General features: G+C 44.1%; 1 protein-coding gene across 2 annotated transcripts in view; it reads right to left on the minus strand.

Annotated features, from left to right (window-relative positions):
- Armc9 (armadillo repeat containing 9) overlaps positions 1-9745 on the minus strand; it is a 133360-nt gene extending 123615 nt beyond the window's left edge. For both annotated transcript variants that reach the window (XM_027942001.2, XM_071619549.1), the window contains exons 1-3: positions 9697-9745; positions 3915-4000; positions 2395-2520 (exon numbers count right to left, since the gene is read on the minus strand). In XM_027942001.2, coding sequence (XP_027797802.2) covers positions 2395-2520; positions 3915-3965 — 177 coding nt within the window. In that variant the 5' untranslated portion in view covers positions 3966-4000; positions 9697-9745. The remainder of the gene's footprint in view (positions 1-2394; positions 2521-3914; positions 4001-9696) is intronic.
- Between the last annotated feature and the right edge of the window lie 4395 nt (positions 9746-14140).

The raw sequence follows: 14140 nt of genomic DNA on the forward strand, positions 1-14140 counted from the left end.
AGAAGTAAAAGCACCCAAGTTACCATCCCGGGAGGAATGGATAGACAAATGTGGTATATACATACACTGGAAATTATCCAGCCTTAAAAAAGAAAAAAAAATCTTGTTACCCACTACAACATGAATGAATGTTCTCATAACTAAGAACATTATGCTGGGTGAAATAAACCAGACATAAAAAGATAAATACTGTATGATTGTACTTATATAAGGTATCTAAAGTAGTCAAATTCATAGACAGAAAATAGAATGGTGGCCAGCAAGGATGGGGTAGAGGGAATTATTTAATGGATGCAGAGTTTCAGGTGTGCAAGGTGAATAAGTTCTGGAAATCTGATTCACAACAATATAAAATTCTTAGCACAACTAAACTATACACTTAAAAATAGTTAAGATGACAAACTTATTATTTTTTTTAATTTTTTTTAGTTGTAGATGGACACAATACCTTTATTTTATTTATTTATTTGTTTTTATGTGGTGCTGAGGATCGAATCCAGTGCCTCACACATGCAAGGCAAGTCCTCTGCCACTGTGTCATAATCCCAGCCCAAACTTGTTATTTTTTAAATAAAAAATTTTTTTTAAAAAAAAGACCCAAAGAGACATTTAGGGTCTCAGAGGCAGCTAGAGCTGGAGCAATGACAAAGCAGTTGCCAGTGCACAAAAGCCATCCAGAGGCATTAGATGTGCCAAGAAGCTCCACAAGCCTTAGCTTGCTGGCCTCATCCTGAATCATCTCAGGACCTGGTTAGGCATGAGCATCGCAGAAGATTCTTACTGTTCTGCTAGTTAGATACTAAGGAGCTACAGTATTCCTCCCAGATGTCAGCCTCAAGCCGCGAGGCTCACATATGCTTCCAACGTGCAGGGCCAAGCACATGGTCCTTCTCCAGGCAGAAGGCATCCAGGTGCTACAAGTGAGGCTGAGCCTGTTTCTACTTCTCTCTCTCTCTCTCTCCTCTCTCTCTCTCTCTCTCTCTCTCTTTTCTTTTTTGGTGGTGCTGGGGATTGAACCCAGGCCTTGTGCATGCGAGGCAAGCTCTCTACCAACTGAGCTATATCCCTAGGCCCCTGTTTCTATTTCTAATAATGACAATATTCTCCTTTTACGTTCTGACCTCTCACTCTGGCTGCTGCTACACCCCACAGAAGTCCATGTCTGAAACAGCAGCAGCAGTTACCACCCAGGCACCCAAGGCCAGAGGGCACTAGGCAGAGGTGCAGGCCTCCTGGAGCTCTAGGGGACACTGCAACAGTGCCCTCCTCAACAATGGCACATGCTTGACCACTAGGAAGTCAGGGACTAAGAGAGAAGATGGCTAATAGGCAGCCTGAACTCCAGATCCTTAGGAGCTTGCAAACCAAGCCTCAATTACTTCTGGAAGTAGGTATACTGAAATAAATACATTTATTAAAATAATGAAATTGGGCTAGGGTTATAGCTCAGTAGAGCACTTGCCTTGCAAGTGTTGTTATCCTCAGCACCACATAAAAATAAATAATAAAGATATTGAGTCCATGTTAAAAAAAGAATCTTAACAAAAGCATAATAATAAGCCAGACGTGGTGACACACGCCTATAATCCCAGCAGCTCAGGTGGCTGAGGCAGGAGGATCATGAGTTCAAAGCTAGCCTCAGAAAAAAGCAAGGTGCTAAGCAACTCAGTGAGACCCTGTCTCTAAATAAAATACAAAATAGGGCTGGGGATGTGGCTCAGTGGTTGAATGCACCGGAGTTCAATCCCTGGTGCAAAAATCACAATAATAATTATAATAATAATATCACCTGAAGGTGATACAGGCTTCCTTGTCAGTATCACTTGTTCTCTTGTCACTGGCAACATTCAAGGTGAACTGATCACACCCGAAATGGTACAAATGGAACCGAGGCATCTAACGATGAAATGAGGAGTTTAAGGTCCTTTCTATCCTTGGAAAATTCCAAATCTCTGTGCTCATTGCAGCCTGCTGGTATTCAGAGCTGCCTCAGGCTTTCTTTGTGGTAGGACACTGCCTTGTCATTATCACTCTTGCTCCTGGTCCCCTTCAATCTCCCAAAGCACTGTGAGGCAGAGGACTGGTTCTGCTTTGGTTGTCAATGCTCCATCCCTAGTACCTAGATTAATAATCTCAGGATAGAAATTACACTATCCTGGTTCCTATAGTTTCTTCTTCTTCTTCCCCCAAAATATGAAAGTTCTTATTTGGCCACCCCTTTCCTATGTAGGGAACAGAGATTTAAAGATGAAGCAATTAATTCACCTATAAACACTCACATGGTCTAAAGTAACCCTGGGCAAGTCCCCAGAAACGATTCCATCATTATTCAATATGCTGCAAGTTGAGAGAACCTTAATTCTCTACAGAGATGAAAAATAAGCAAAATGTTACCTGAATAATCAATGATTTGGAGTCCCTTAAAGATCCACCTGCTGTTTTACACAACGGTTTTCCTTTTACTTTGCATTCTTTTGAAAATGTTTTCAAGGTGTCTTCAAATTCAGCAAAATCTAAATACTATAAAAGAGATCATAAAACTCAGCAGGAAAAAAAAAAACACACAAATAATCAATTTAAAAACAGGCAAAGGACCTGAACAGATATTTCTCCAAAGACACACAAAGGCCAACAAGTATATGAAAAGGTGCTCAACATCAGTACTTATAGGGAACCACTGTATACCTGAAATTTGCCAAGAAAATAGATTTTAAGTGTTCTCACCACCAAACAAAACAAATGAAAAACCCAGTTAACTATTTATTAATTAGTTTGATTGTGGTGATCATTTCACAATGTATACCAAAACACCAAGTTCTAGGGCTGGGGATATGGTTCAGTGGTACAGTGGTTGCCTACCAAGTACAAGGCACTGGGTTTGGTCTCTAGTACTTCAAAAAAAAAAAGAAAAAAAAATCAAGTTCTTATACCTTAAATATACACATTTTTGGCACCTATGCCTTAATAATTTTAAAAAAAGAACATCATTGAACATGTATCGTACATATATTTCTGTTTTCATATCAACGTGTAACTGTCTGATATTATTGTATCAGCTCAATATCATAATGAATTTATAAAGAACTTAGTAAACTGCTATCTTTAGGAGAATATGGGATTCAGCTTAAAATTTACTTATAAGTATGCACTATAAAAGCCTAGAAAAAAAGTATCACAGAAAATGTAAAAAAAGTATTTCAGAAAATAAAGCTGCTTTCAGGAGGAAAGTGTGAGCTACATGATTTGCTATTAATTATTATTTTTTAATATGTATTTTTTAGTTGTAGTTGGACACAATACCTTTATTTTATTTATTTATTTTTATGTGGTACTGAGGGCCACACACATGCTAGGCGAGCACTCTACCACTGAGCCACAGCCACAGCCCACTATTAATTATTAATAGAAAAAAATGACTTGTGCAACATTTTCAAAGAGGTGAAAGGGATCAGCAGAAGACCTGATGGATTTGGATCCAGTAGGTCCCTGGGAATTTGTTACTTGAAACAGATGGAATCAGAAATCATGTATGTTCCTAAGAACAGGAGAATATAAATCATTAAAATATAGGTAATGTTGCTAGAGATGTAGCTCCATGGCACAGATACACACACACACACACACACAGGGGATGTAGCTCAAAAATAAAATGCCTTTGGGTTCAATACCCAGGACCAAAAATATTTTTTAACTTTAAAAAATTAGATAAAATAGAGGCTGGGGCTGTAGCTCAGAGGCAGAGTGTTTGCCTAGGGTGTGTGAGGCACTGGGTTTGATCCTCAGGACCACATAAAAATAAACAAATAAAATAAAGGCATTCTGTCCATCTACGACCAAAAAAAAAAAAAAAAAAAAATTTTAATTAGATAAAATACAAATTTTTCTGTGACCCGTGTTTTAAATAACATACCTACCTCTTTTACTAGTCCAAGTAATTCAGATTCGTGAGCCAAAATATCCCCCATAGTGAACTGTTACTAGGAATTCTCACAGCAAAATTCTACAAGGCAAAAACATAAGACAAGGTTTCACTTCAATCACCTGAGAAGTCCAAAAGGGTGGCTGTGATAGGCAGAATAATGGCCCCCAGGATGTCCATGTCCCAATCCCTAGAGCCTGTGAATATGGGTGGCGACATGGCAAGGAGGAATTAAGATGGGTAATCAACGGACCTTCAATGACAGGGACTGACCTGGATCATCAGGCAGCCCCAAGAGGATCACTGAGGGCGTCAAGAGCAAGAGGGAGGCAGGGGGGCGAGTGTCAGAGTGATGAGATGGAGAAAGACACAACTGGCCACTGTGGGCTTTGGAGATGGAGGAAGCACAAGGAACAAGGAAGCAGGACAGCCTCCGGAAGCAGGAAAAGGCAGGAATGGATTCTCCCCCACAGCTCCACAAAGGAACAGCCCCACCAACACCTTGATTAGCCAGTGAGGACCATTTCAGACTTCTGATCTCCAGAACTGTAAGAAAATAAACTGGCTCTGCTTCAAGCCACTGAGTTCATGAGAATTCATCACAGCAGCAGAAGGAAGCACAATAGTGAGGTCGAGAGCACTGTCTGCCCTCCCTCTCTAAGCCACGCAAGCAGCCTGCCTGTGGCCCACCACTTACCCCAACTGGGTGCCACCACCCTAAGGAATTAAAGAAGGTGGGGTCCCAATACTAACTGTGCCATTCACTGGCAAATCACTGAAACTTAGAGCCTTTTTTCATTTACAAAACAGAAATTATGAGATCTCTTCCAGTTCTAAGGATGTATGAACCTGAACTTGACCCTTTTCTGCCAGTACATTTGGCCAGAATTATCTAAACACAGGGAGGTTAAATTCAGTAGCTGTCCCCCACTTGCTCTATCTCACTATCACTGTCTTGGGGACTTCATCTCTCCACCTCCTCTCTTCACTTTACTCCAATCTCTGCACCAGGAACAGGGACTTCCCCTCCTGCTCAGGACCCTACAGATGAAGCCAGACTCCCTAGGCCCAGTTCTCTAAGCATTTAACAGCCTGGCCTCTTATAGTCTCCCTTTTGTTGAACAGACTTGAGCCACACTGGCCACCCTGCAGTTCCAGTGGACACAGACAGCCACTGGACACCCAAAGCACATGCTCTGCATGAGCTATTTCCTCGACTTCACTACCCTGGCTGCAGATATCCACAGTTCATTCAAGTGCCTGCTTAAACATCTCCCCTGAGACACCTGTTGGCCACCCTCTAAGTGGTCCTCTCCTGGCCTCTGCTCTGACTTTCACATCTTCTCAGTGATGCACCTGCTCACTGTCTGCTCTTTCCCTGCACCAGGCCATGGATCCTGAGAACACAGGCTTCCCTGGCATCCCCAGTGCCCAGACCAGTGCCGGGCACATTGTAGGTGTTCAAGAACACTCACGAAGGAGCAGAAATAACTTTAGGTCTGAAGAAAACAAGATAAGCAGAGCCTAGAGGAGACAGAAATGAGATTATTTTAGATGGGGTAGTCAGAGAGGCCTCACTGGGCCCATAACATTTGAGTAAAGACTAAGCCCTGCCAGGGGCAGTGGTGCTTGTAAATCCCAGCAACTCAGGAGACTGAGGCAAGAGGATCACAAGTTTAAGGCCAACCTCAGCAACTTAGTGAGGCCCTCAGTAACTTAGCGAGATTTGTCTTAAAAAAAAAAAAAAAAAAAAAGGGCTAGGGATGTACCTCAGTGATAAAACACCTCTGGGTTCAATCCCTGGTACCCACCCCCCAAAAAATAAAGACTAAGTACTGAAAAGAAGGACTCTACACAGACCTTGGGCAGAAGGGCTCTGGAGTGCTTCGGTGCTGGGGTATAGCAAGAGGAGATGAGCAAGATAGACAGTGGAAAGCAGTAAGGAGCCAGGGGCCAGGGAAGGTGGGCCTAACGGGGTCAGTAAGCAGCTTGACCATTAGTCTGAGGCAATCGAATGCCCAGAGGGAGCAACGAGGAAGACTGATGAAACAGCATTTCCATTTTGTGACCAACCTGATGTCTGATGTTCAGGGAAGAGACTGCAGGGACCGAAAATGGAGGACTGGAGGATGCTATCCCAAGATGCACACCATAGACTAGTGTAGGCTTCCTGAGTAATAGAAACCAGGAGCCATGTTCTGACTCCAGATGTTAAAGGCAGAAGTGCTCACCTGCTGGGGACTGTGTGCATGATGATAGGGGAAGTGAAGACTGGCAGCTTGGTCTGAGCAGCTGATGAATGGTATGAAATTTGCTGAGACAAAAAAATTTGGAGAGGGACAGAGCCCCCTGATCAGAGATGAAATCAAGCAATGTGTGTGGCTATATGTCTAAGAGGACTATTTACAAATCAAGTGGGGGCTGGGGATATAACTCAATTGGTAGAATGCTTCCCTCGCATACACAAGGCCCTGGGTTCAATCCCTAGCACCACAAAAAAAAAAAAAAAAAAAAAAAATCAAGTGGAAGCTGGGCGCGGTGGCACATACCTGTAATCCCAGAGGCTCAGGGGGCTAAGGCAGGAGGACTATGAGTTCAAAGACAGCCTCAGCAACTTAGCAAGGCCCTGAAACCACTTAGCAAGACTCTGTCTCAAAAAATTAAAAGGGCTGGGGATGTGGCTCAGTGGTTCAAACCCTTGTACCAAAACATAAAAAAAAAAATAATAATAATAATAATAATAATCAAGTGGAGGTGCTAAAAATTTGGTGGATATCTGTGTCTGGAGCTGGAGACAAGCGTGGGGAAAATATGGGTGTGAGCAAAGAAAGGAACACAGTCAGTGAAGAGAAGTAGAACAAGAAATAAGATAACTGGCTGAGAGGAAGTATGCTGGCAGTCTGGAGAGAAGGGAGGTGACTATGGCAGCAAGGCAGGCTTTCTATCGTGGAGTCCACTGAAGACGCGTGGACTCCAATCTAAATGGTCCCAGCCTGATAGAAGAAAAAGTTGGCTACGATCTACAGTCGGTGGGGTCGGGCTCCAAATTCCTCAATAGGACACCCATAGCACAAAAGTTAATAACTAGAATCAACAAATGGGACTTACTCAAACTAAAAAGTTTTTTCTCAGCAAAAGATACAATAAGAGAGGTAAATAGAGAGCCTACAACCTGGGAACAAATCTTTACTCCTCACACTTCAGATAGAGCCCTAATATCCAGAGTATACAAAGAGCTCAAAAAATTAGACAATAAGAGAACAAACAACCCAATCAACAAATGGGCCAAGGACCTGAACAGACACTTCTCAGAGGAGGACATACAGTCAATCAACAAGTACATGAAAAAATGCTCACCATCTCTAGCAGTCAGAGAAATGCAAATCAAAACCACCCTAAGGTACCATCTCACTCCAGTTAGATTGGCAGCCATTATGAAGTCAAACAACAACAAGTGCTGGCGAGGATGTGGGGAAAAGGGTACACTTGTACATTGCTGGTGGGACTGCAAATTGGTGCAGCCAATTTGGAAAGCAGTATGGAGATTTCTTGGAAAGCTGGGAATGGAGCCACCATTTGACCCAGCTATTCCCCTTCTCGGTCTATTCCCTAAAGACCTAAAAAGAGCATGCTACAGGGACACTGCTACATCGATGTTCATAGCAGCACAATTCACAATAGCTAGACTGTGGAACCAACCTAGATGCCCTTCAATGGATGAATGGATAAAAAAAATGTGGCATTTATACACAATGGAGTATTACTCTGCATTAAAAAATGACAAAATCATAGAATTTACAGGGAAATGGATGGCATTAGAGCAGATTATGCTAAGTGAAGCTAGCCAATCCCTAAAAAACAAATGTCAAATGTCTTCTTTGATATAAGGAGAGTAGCTAAGAACAGAGTAGGGTCGAAGAGCATGAGAAGAAGATTAACATTAAACAGGGATGAGAGGTGGGAGGGAAAGGGAGAGAGAAGGGAAAATGCATGGAAATGGAAGGAGACCCTCAGAGGTATACAAAAGTACATACAAGAGGAAGTGAGGGGAAGGGGAAAAATAATACAAGGGGGACAAACGAATGTCAGTAAAGGGGGCAGAGAGAGAAGAGGGGAGGGGAGGGGGGATAGTAGAGGATAGGAAAGACAGCAGAATACAACAGACACTAGTATGGCAATATGTAAATCAATGGATGTGTAACTGATGTGATTCTGCAATCTGTATATGGGGTAAAAATGGGAGCTCATAACCCACTTGAATCAAATTGTGAAATATGATATATCAAGAACTATGTAATGTTTTGAACAGCCAACAATAAAAAAAATAAATAAATAAAAAAAAATAAAATCCAATACTAGCAAGACAAAAAAATAAAAATAAAAAAAAAAAATAAATGGTCCCAGCCTAAGGACTGGCTCCCGGCACTTTCAAAGGTGAAGCTAACTTTCCAACAGAAAGAAGGAAAACAAGATTAACAGTGAGTGGGCACCGAAGCTAAGCTGGGTTATGAATGGGGACAAGGGAGGCCAGTAATGGAGCTTAGACAGTGAAAGGGTGATGGGTGAATGCTCTGCAAAGTGGGCACAGTAAGGCAAACGGAAGCTTGGAAGACACAAGGTGTGGTCAGAGGGGGGGGCACGATGGCAGTCAAGATTTTGGAGGTGACATAGTAATAAAAAGCTCACAACCACAGGAGCAAGTGGATGAGGATGGAGGGAAAAGATGCCCATAGCTGAGGAGGATGAGGAAAGTGGAGAAGCCAGGAAGCTGAAATCTCCAAAAAGGAAGTAGAAAAAGTGGAAAAGGAAACTTGGCAACTTGCCCTGGAAATGACTGCCTTAAGGAGGGATGGCAAGTGTCACAGAGCACAGCATGAACTTCAGAGGGAAAGGGGGATGTGAACAAAAAAGCTGGAGATCCAAAAGCAGCAACAGGACACGTCCTCCAGACCTGACAGGCACATAAGGTGGGAAAAGAAAGTTAGTTCATGTCTAAAGCCCACCCATCTCTCCAGCCTTCATCTCATCCCTCTCCCTGCTCCCTCCAGCTCGCCCTGCTGATACTGAACTCAGGTTATTCCCCACACAACATGCTCTTTAGGGATTCTAAGCCTGGGGTGCTTTTGCAAATGAAAATTCCTGCCCCGAGCCTGCTCTTACTGATGAGCTGCAAGGCAGGAAGGCCAGAATCTGCCTTTTAAACGAGCTTCTTGGATGCCTTCCACACACACTCAAGTTTGAGAACCAGGGTTTTACTTTATGCAAAAGTAGGAGAAATTCCAGTCACGGGTGGGGTTTGTAATAGCGGCTTCTGAATTTCTATGAGAGAAATGTAGGGCCTACAAACTGGCCGGATCCGGGGGAGGCTATGGCATTTGTACGGAAAACTAATCTGCACACAAGCATCGCGTCCGCTTAGATTAGATGAAGTCTGGGCTTAACCTGGGCGCCTGAGGAGGGGAGCCAGCTGATGAACATTACTACGGAGGTGGCAGGAACCTAAAGCCCTGGCCACCCGCACGGCCGCCCTCCAAGTTGCGGGACCCGCTCCAAGTTTGGCCACGGTAGCAAAGATCAGGGACTACTTGCGGCAAGCAGGGGCCCGGTCCTTGGAATTCCCGGCGGCCGCCTCGGGCCGAGGGCGCAGGCGAGAGGCGCGGGCATCGGGGTTTTCCTGGGGGCGAGGGGTCAGCAGCTCTCCGGCCGCACCACGGCTCCTCCCCGCCAGGGGACCGCGGGCTCCCGGTGGCCCCCGCGGCGTCGAAGGACATGCTTACCAGCTGCTCCGCGGATACCTCTCCCGCCGTCACCCGGGCAACCGCCGCCGCCGGCTTAGAGTCACGTGGGGCGGCGCAGCCAATCACTCAGGACGCTGCCTGCGCTGAGCAGCCTGGGAGGAAAGGCGGGCGGCCGAGCGCCCCAGGCGGTGGAAGTGAGGCTGCGCTGCGTGATGGTCGGCTGGTCATCGCGCGCTGTCTCCAGGCCTTCGAGAACTGTCTGTCCATCGGACCGTTCGTTCGTTCATTCATTCACTCACTCACTCATTCATTCATTAATTCATCCCACGGACGGTGCCAGGCGCTGTGCGGGGCTCGGGGTTGAGCCGGAGCAGGCTGAACCCCCGAGCGCAGGGAGCTCGCTGTGTCCTAGAACAAAACACGCCCAGAGGTGACAGTAAACTCTGCTCCCAGGAGAGAGAAATAGGCCTGGATATTCCCCTTTACAGGATGCCTGGGGCCACCACAGAACCCGAGGTCTACCTTAAAGCCCCGGGCACCAGGGTTCCATGCCACTGCAGCAGTTTCCAGGAATATTGGGACACTTTTTTGTTTTGTTTTCCATGTTAAATTTGGGTTTTGAAAAACAAAAAGGGAACGCAGATATTTGCGCCTGGTGCTTTTGAACTAAAATTAAGCAGAACTCAGTGACCATCTGCTGGTGGCCAACTCTGGGCCAGAGGCTGGGGAGGTGGCCCTAGGAGGAGAAAATCCCCCCACCCTTCCAGGTATGGAGGCTCTGTGGTTTGCGGCTCCTTGTTTCCACCTTCGTGCCTCCAAGTTGGAGACTTCCAAGGACTCCCAGTTAAATTTTGGATAACTTATTCACATAAGTATATGCCAAGTATTGCCTTATTTTATGATGCACATAGCACATTTTATTATTGTGTATTTTCATTTGCTAAATATGCAACCCTATACCCAGTATCATGCTAAGCAAATCAGATTCTTTATTTCACACCTTAATTATAGGATGGATCATAGTTTCAGCATTTTACAGATTGTCTGTGTTGTACTTTACCTAAACCCTGTGCTCCTGGAAAACAGCTACAATTAGAAATTCTCCCTTTTGTGTTCTGGGAAAAAGCTTACCAAAAGAACTACTTGTTGCTGGGGTTGTAGCTCAGCGATAGAGTGCTCACCTAGCATGTACCGGGCCCTGGGTCCCGTCCTCAGCACCAAATAAAATAAAGGTATTGTGTCCAACTACAACTAAAAATAAAAAATAAAAATAAACTATCTTCTATTACCAGTGACTTGAATAAGACACTGTCTTTTCCAAGAGACAATCCTTATGGAATCCTCATGAATCCCATGAGACTCACAGGTAACTCCCTTATTTACCTGCAATAAGGACAAAAACAGACTTTTCAACTGCTTATTCTTTGTCATGTGGTCAATTAGCTGAGATCAGAACTGTTTGAACCCCTGCCCCAAAAACTTTTCAGACACAGAGATAAACATTTCTAGATCAGCTAATTGCCCGAGTCTTCCACTGATGGCTAAACCATCCCAACCACAAATCAGCCCACCTGTAACCTGTTCACCCCTCCCTAAACAAGTCTAATGTAAAACCATCCTGTGCAGACAGATGTTCAGATCTGCGCTGTTCTCCTTATTTTTTAAAATATTTTTTTGTCAATGGACCTTTATTTTTATTTATTGATACGCGGTGCTGAGAATTAAACCCAGTGCCTCACACATGCCAGGCAAGCGCTCTACCAGTGAGCCACAACCCCAGCCCCGTGTTCTCCCTATTTCAATAGCCGGAATGAAATCATTCTTACCTAGGTTTCATCTTTGACAAGGTGAACAATGTGAGGCACAGAGTGGTTAAGAAACTCCTCATAGTTCACACAGCTAGGGAAAGCAGAATAAAATCCAGACTTTTGTGCCTCTGAGCCTGGGCACTGAGCAACAATGATACCCACTCCCACCCCTGCTTCCCTTTTTGCTTTCCCTTCTAAGTGCATTTGCCTGACTTCCAGGATTATGGTCACTGTGTGGTGGCTATTTGTGTGGCCAGCATGCCTCTCCCTTTTGATAACTATATGTATTCAGTTTGACCTGACTGCAGCCATCTTGAGTCATAACGGCCGTGATTGCCCCTGAGTAACCCTGGTTGGTTTTCCATGAATAGTTTTCCAGCAGGCTATAAATACACACGACCATTACAGTGGTATGTGTAGCTTTAGAACTGAATCCTGGCATTAAGAATGTGCCTGGCTCTTTGATATTAGCCTGATATAAAACAGGTACATTCTGTCTTGGATGAAGTCAGCTTGTTCTTGACCACTTTATAAGTCCCCATCTTCTGACCCAAATTGCAGGGATCTACCTGATCTTGCTGTTGCCCAGGGACCATACTTCTGTCAGCAAGTCCCCAATAAATTGTACTCTGTGTAATCCTGCGTCTCTCTGCCTCTTTCTTTGGTCTCATGGTAGCTTGGGGCCAGTTCTCATACACTGGAATCAGGTGATTTCAGAAAAGTAATATATCCCACTTATTCCATCCCTGACCACAGGGTTCAGCAGATGGCTCAGACTTACCCCATCCCTCTGGCCACAGTGACTGATCCAGGATGAGCATAGGATCCAAATTGAGCCAATGGCAGTCCCTCCCTGGAACTTTTATGTTGAAGTGTGATCAGGTCATTGTAAAATGAGACAACATCCCCACAGGCAACAGCCACATCCTTCGCTACATGAAAAGCCAAGAAAATGAAGCCATCACTCAGAAAGATGCAAACATCCTTGGTCCCCAGCTCCAAGTTCTTGGAGATGCCCTCGTTCTTGCCACTATCCTTTCTATGAGCCATCCTTCAGCATCCTTTGGATTTACCGTATTTTCCTACTTTAACTGATTCAAGATGGGTTTCTATTACTTATGACCAAAGAGGTCTAATTCAGAAATAATTTTATATACATCTGTTTATGTTAAAAAAAAACCAAAAAACTCTTTTTTGGTAATACTAGAGGTTGAACCCAGGGGTGCTCTATCACCGAGCTACATCCCCAGCCCTTTTTATTTTATTTATTTTATTTTTTAGGGGGAGTACCAGGGATTGAACTCAGGGCACTCCACCACTGAGCCACATTCCCAGCCCTATTTTGTATTTTACTTAGAGACTGGGAGTCACTGAGTTGCTTAGGGCCTCACGTTTGCTGAGGCTGACTTTAAATTTGTGATTTTCCTGTCTCAGCCTCCCCAACCCTTTTTATTTTATTTTGCAATAGGGTCTTACTAAATTGCAAGCTCGAGGCTGGCCTCGAACTTGAGACCCTCCTGCCTCAGCCTCAAGTAGCTGGGATTGCAGGATTACGGACTGTAACTACAGCCAGCTAACAGACTGTTTTTGCTATTCTCACACACCCAACTCAGTGTATCACTTCTGACACAGATTTATGGAGGTTTTTCTCTACACCAAGCAACCGTCTAGCAGATGCCAAATAGGTGACCAATAACTCATTTCAATTCTTACACTAGCTACCTGGAGTTAAAGTCAGATTGCACGGGGTAAGGACTCAGTTCCACAACACTGACCCCCACCTCAAATGTCAATTACAAATAGTAGGTTGTCACCTGTACTTCTGGCCAAACAGCCATAAAACAAGGTTGCCTGGACCCTCAGGGAAACATTCGTATTTTCTGATTTATTATAAAGGATACACAGGCAGATGAAGAGGTACATAGGACAAGGTGTGGGAGACAGATCACAGAGCTTCCGTGACATCTCTAGGCTCCCACACAATACAGCAGTTGGGAGGCTCTCCAAACCCTGAAATGCAGGGATATTTATGGAGGCTTCTTTGTGTAGGCGTGATCAGTTACTAACCGAATCTCCAGCCCCTCTCCCTTCCAGGAAGCTAGGAATGGGGCTGAAAGTTCCAAGCTTTTAATCATGGCCTGATCTTTCTGGTGACCAGCCTCCAACCAGGAGTCACCTCATTAGAACAGAATTATCATTAGAACTATCACCCTGGAAATTCAAAGGGATTAGAAGTTTTATGCCAGAAACAGGGCAGAGGCCAGATGTAAATTTTTTTTATTATTCACAATGTCATATTAACTAAAAGTGGCTTTAATAACAGGGGATTTATTTTCTTATAACAAAAACAGAGTTAGATTCTTACCAGCAGGTCAGTATGTCAGGATCTGGGTTGGTCTCTATCATTTTTGTGGCCATGGATGATACTAGAACAGATAGATATGGCTTGATGCAGTTGAATAAACTACCATACCTCTTTAGTTATCTTTTAAGACTTCATTCAAATCCTAGAACACTTATGTGATGTCTTAATATCAGTATGAAATTGGGACTATTTGAGTAAAATTCAGTGTGTTTAACTCATATGGTATGTTGGGGTGTGAGTACAAAGAATACTTTTTGTCAAAACAGGCAAAATTGCCAGGCATGGTGGCTCACTCTTATAATCCCAGCGA

The sequence above is a fragment of the Marmota flaviventris genome, chromosome 11 (genome assembly GCF_047511675.1).
Source record: "Marmota flaviventris isolate mMarFla1 chromosome 11, mMarFla1.hap1, whole genome shotgun sequence".
Classification (NCBI taxonomy): Eukaryota; Metazoa; Chordata; class Mammalia; order Rodentia; family Sciuridae; genus Marmota; species Marmota flaviventris.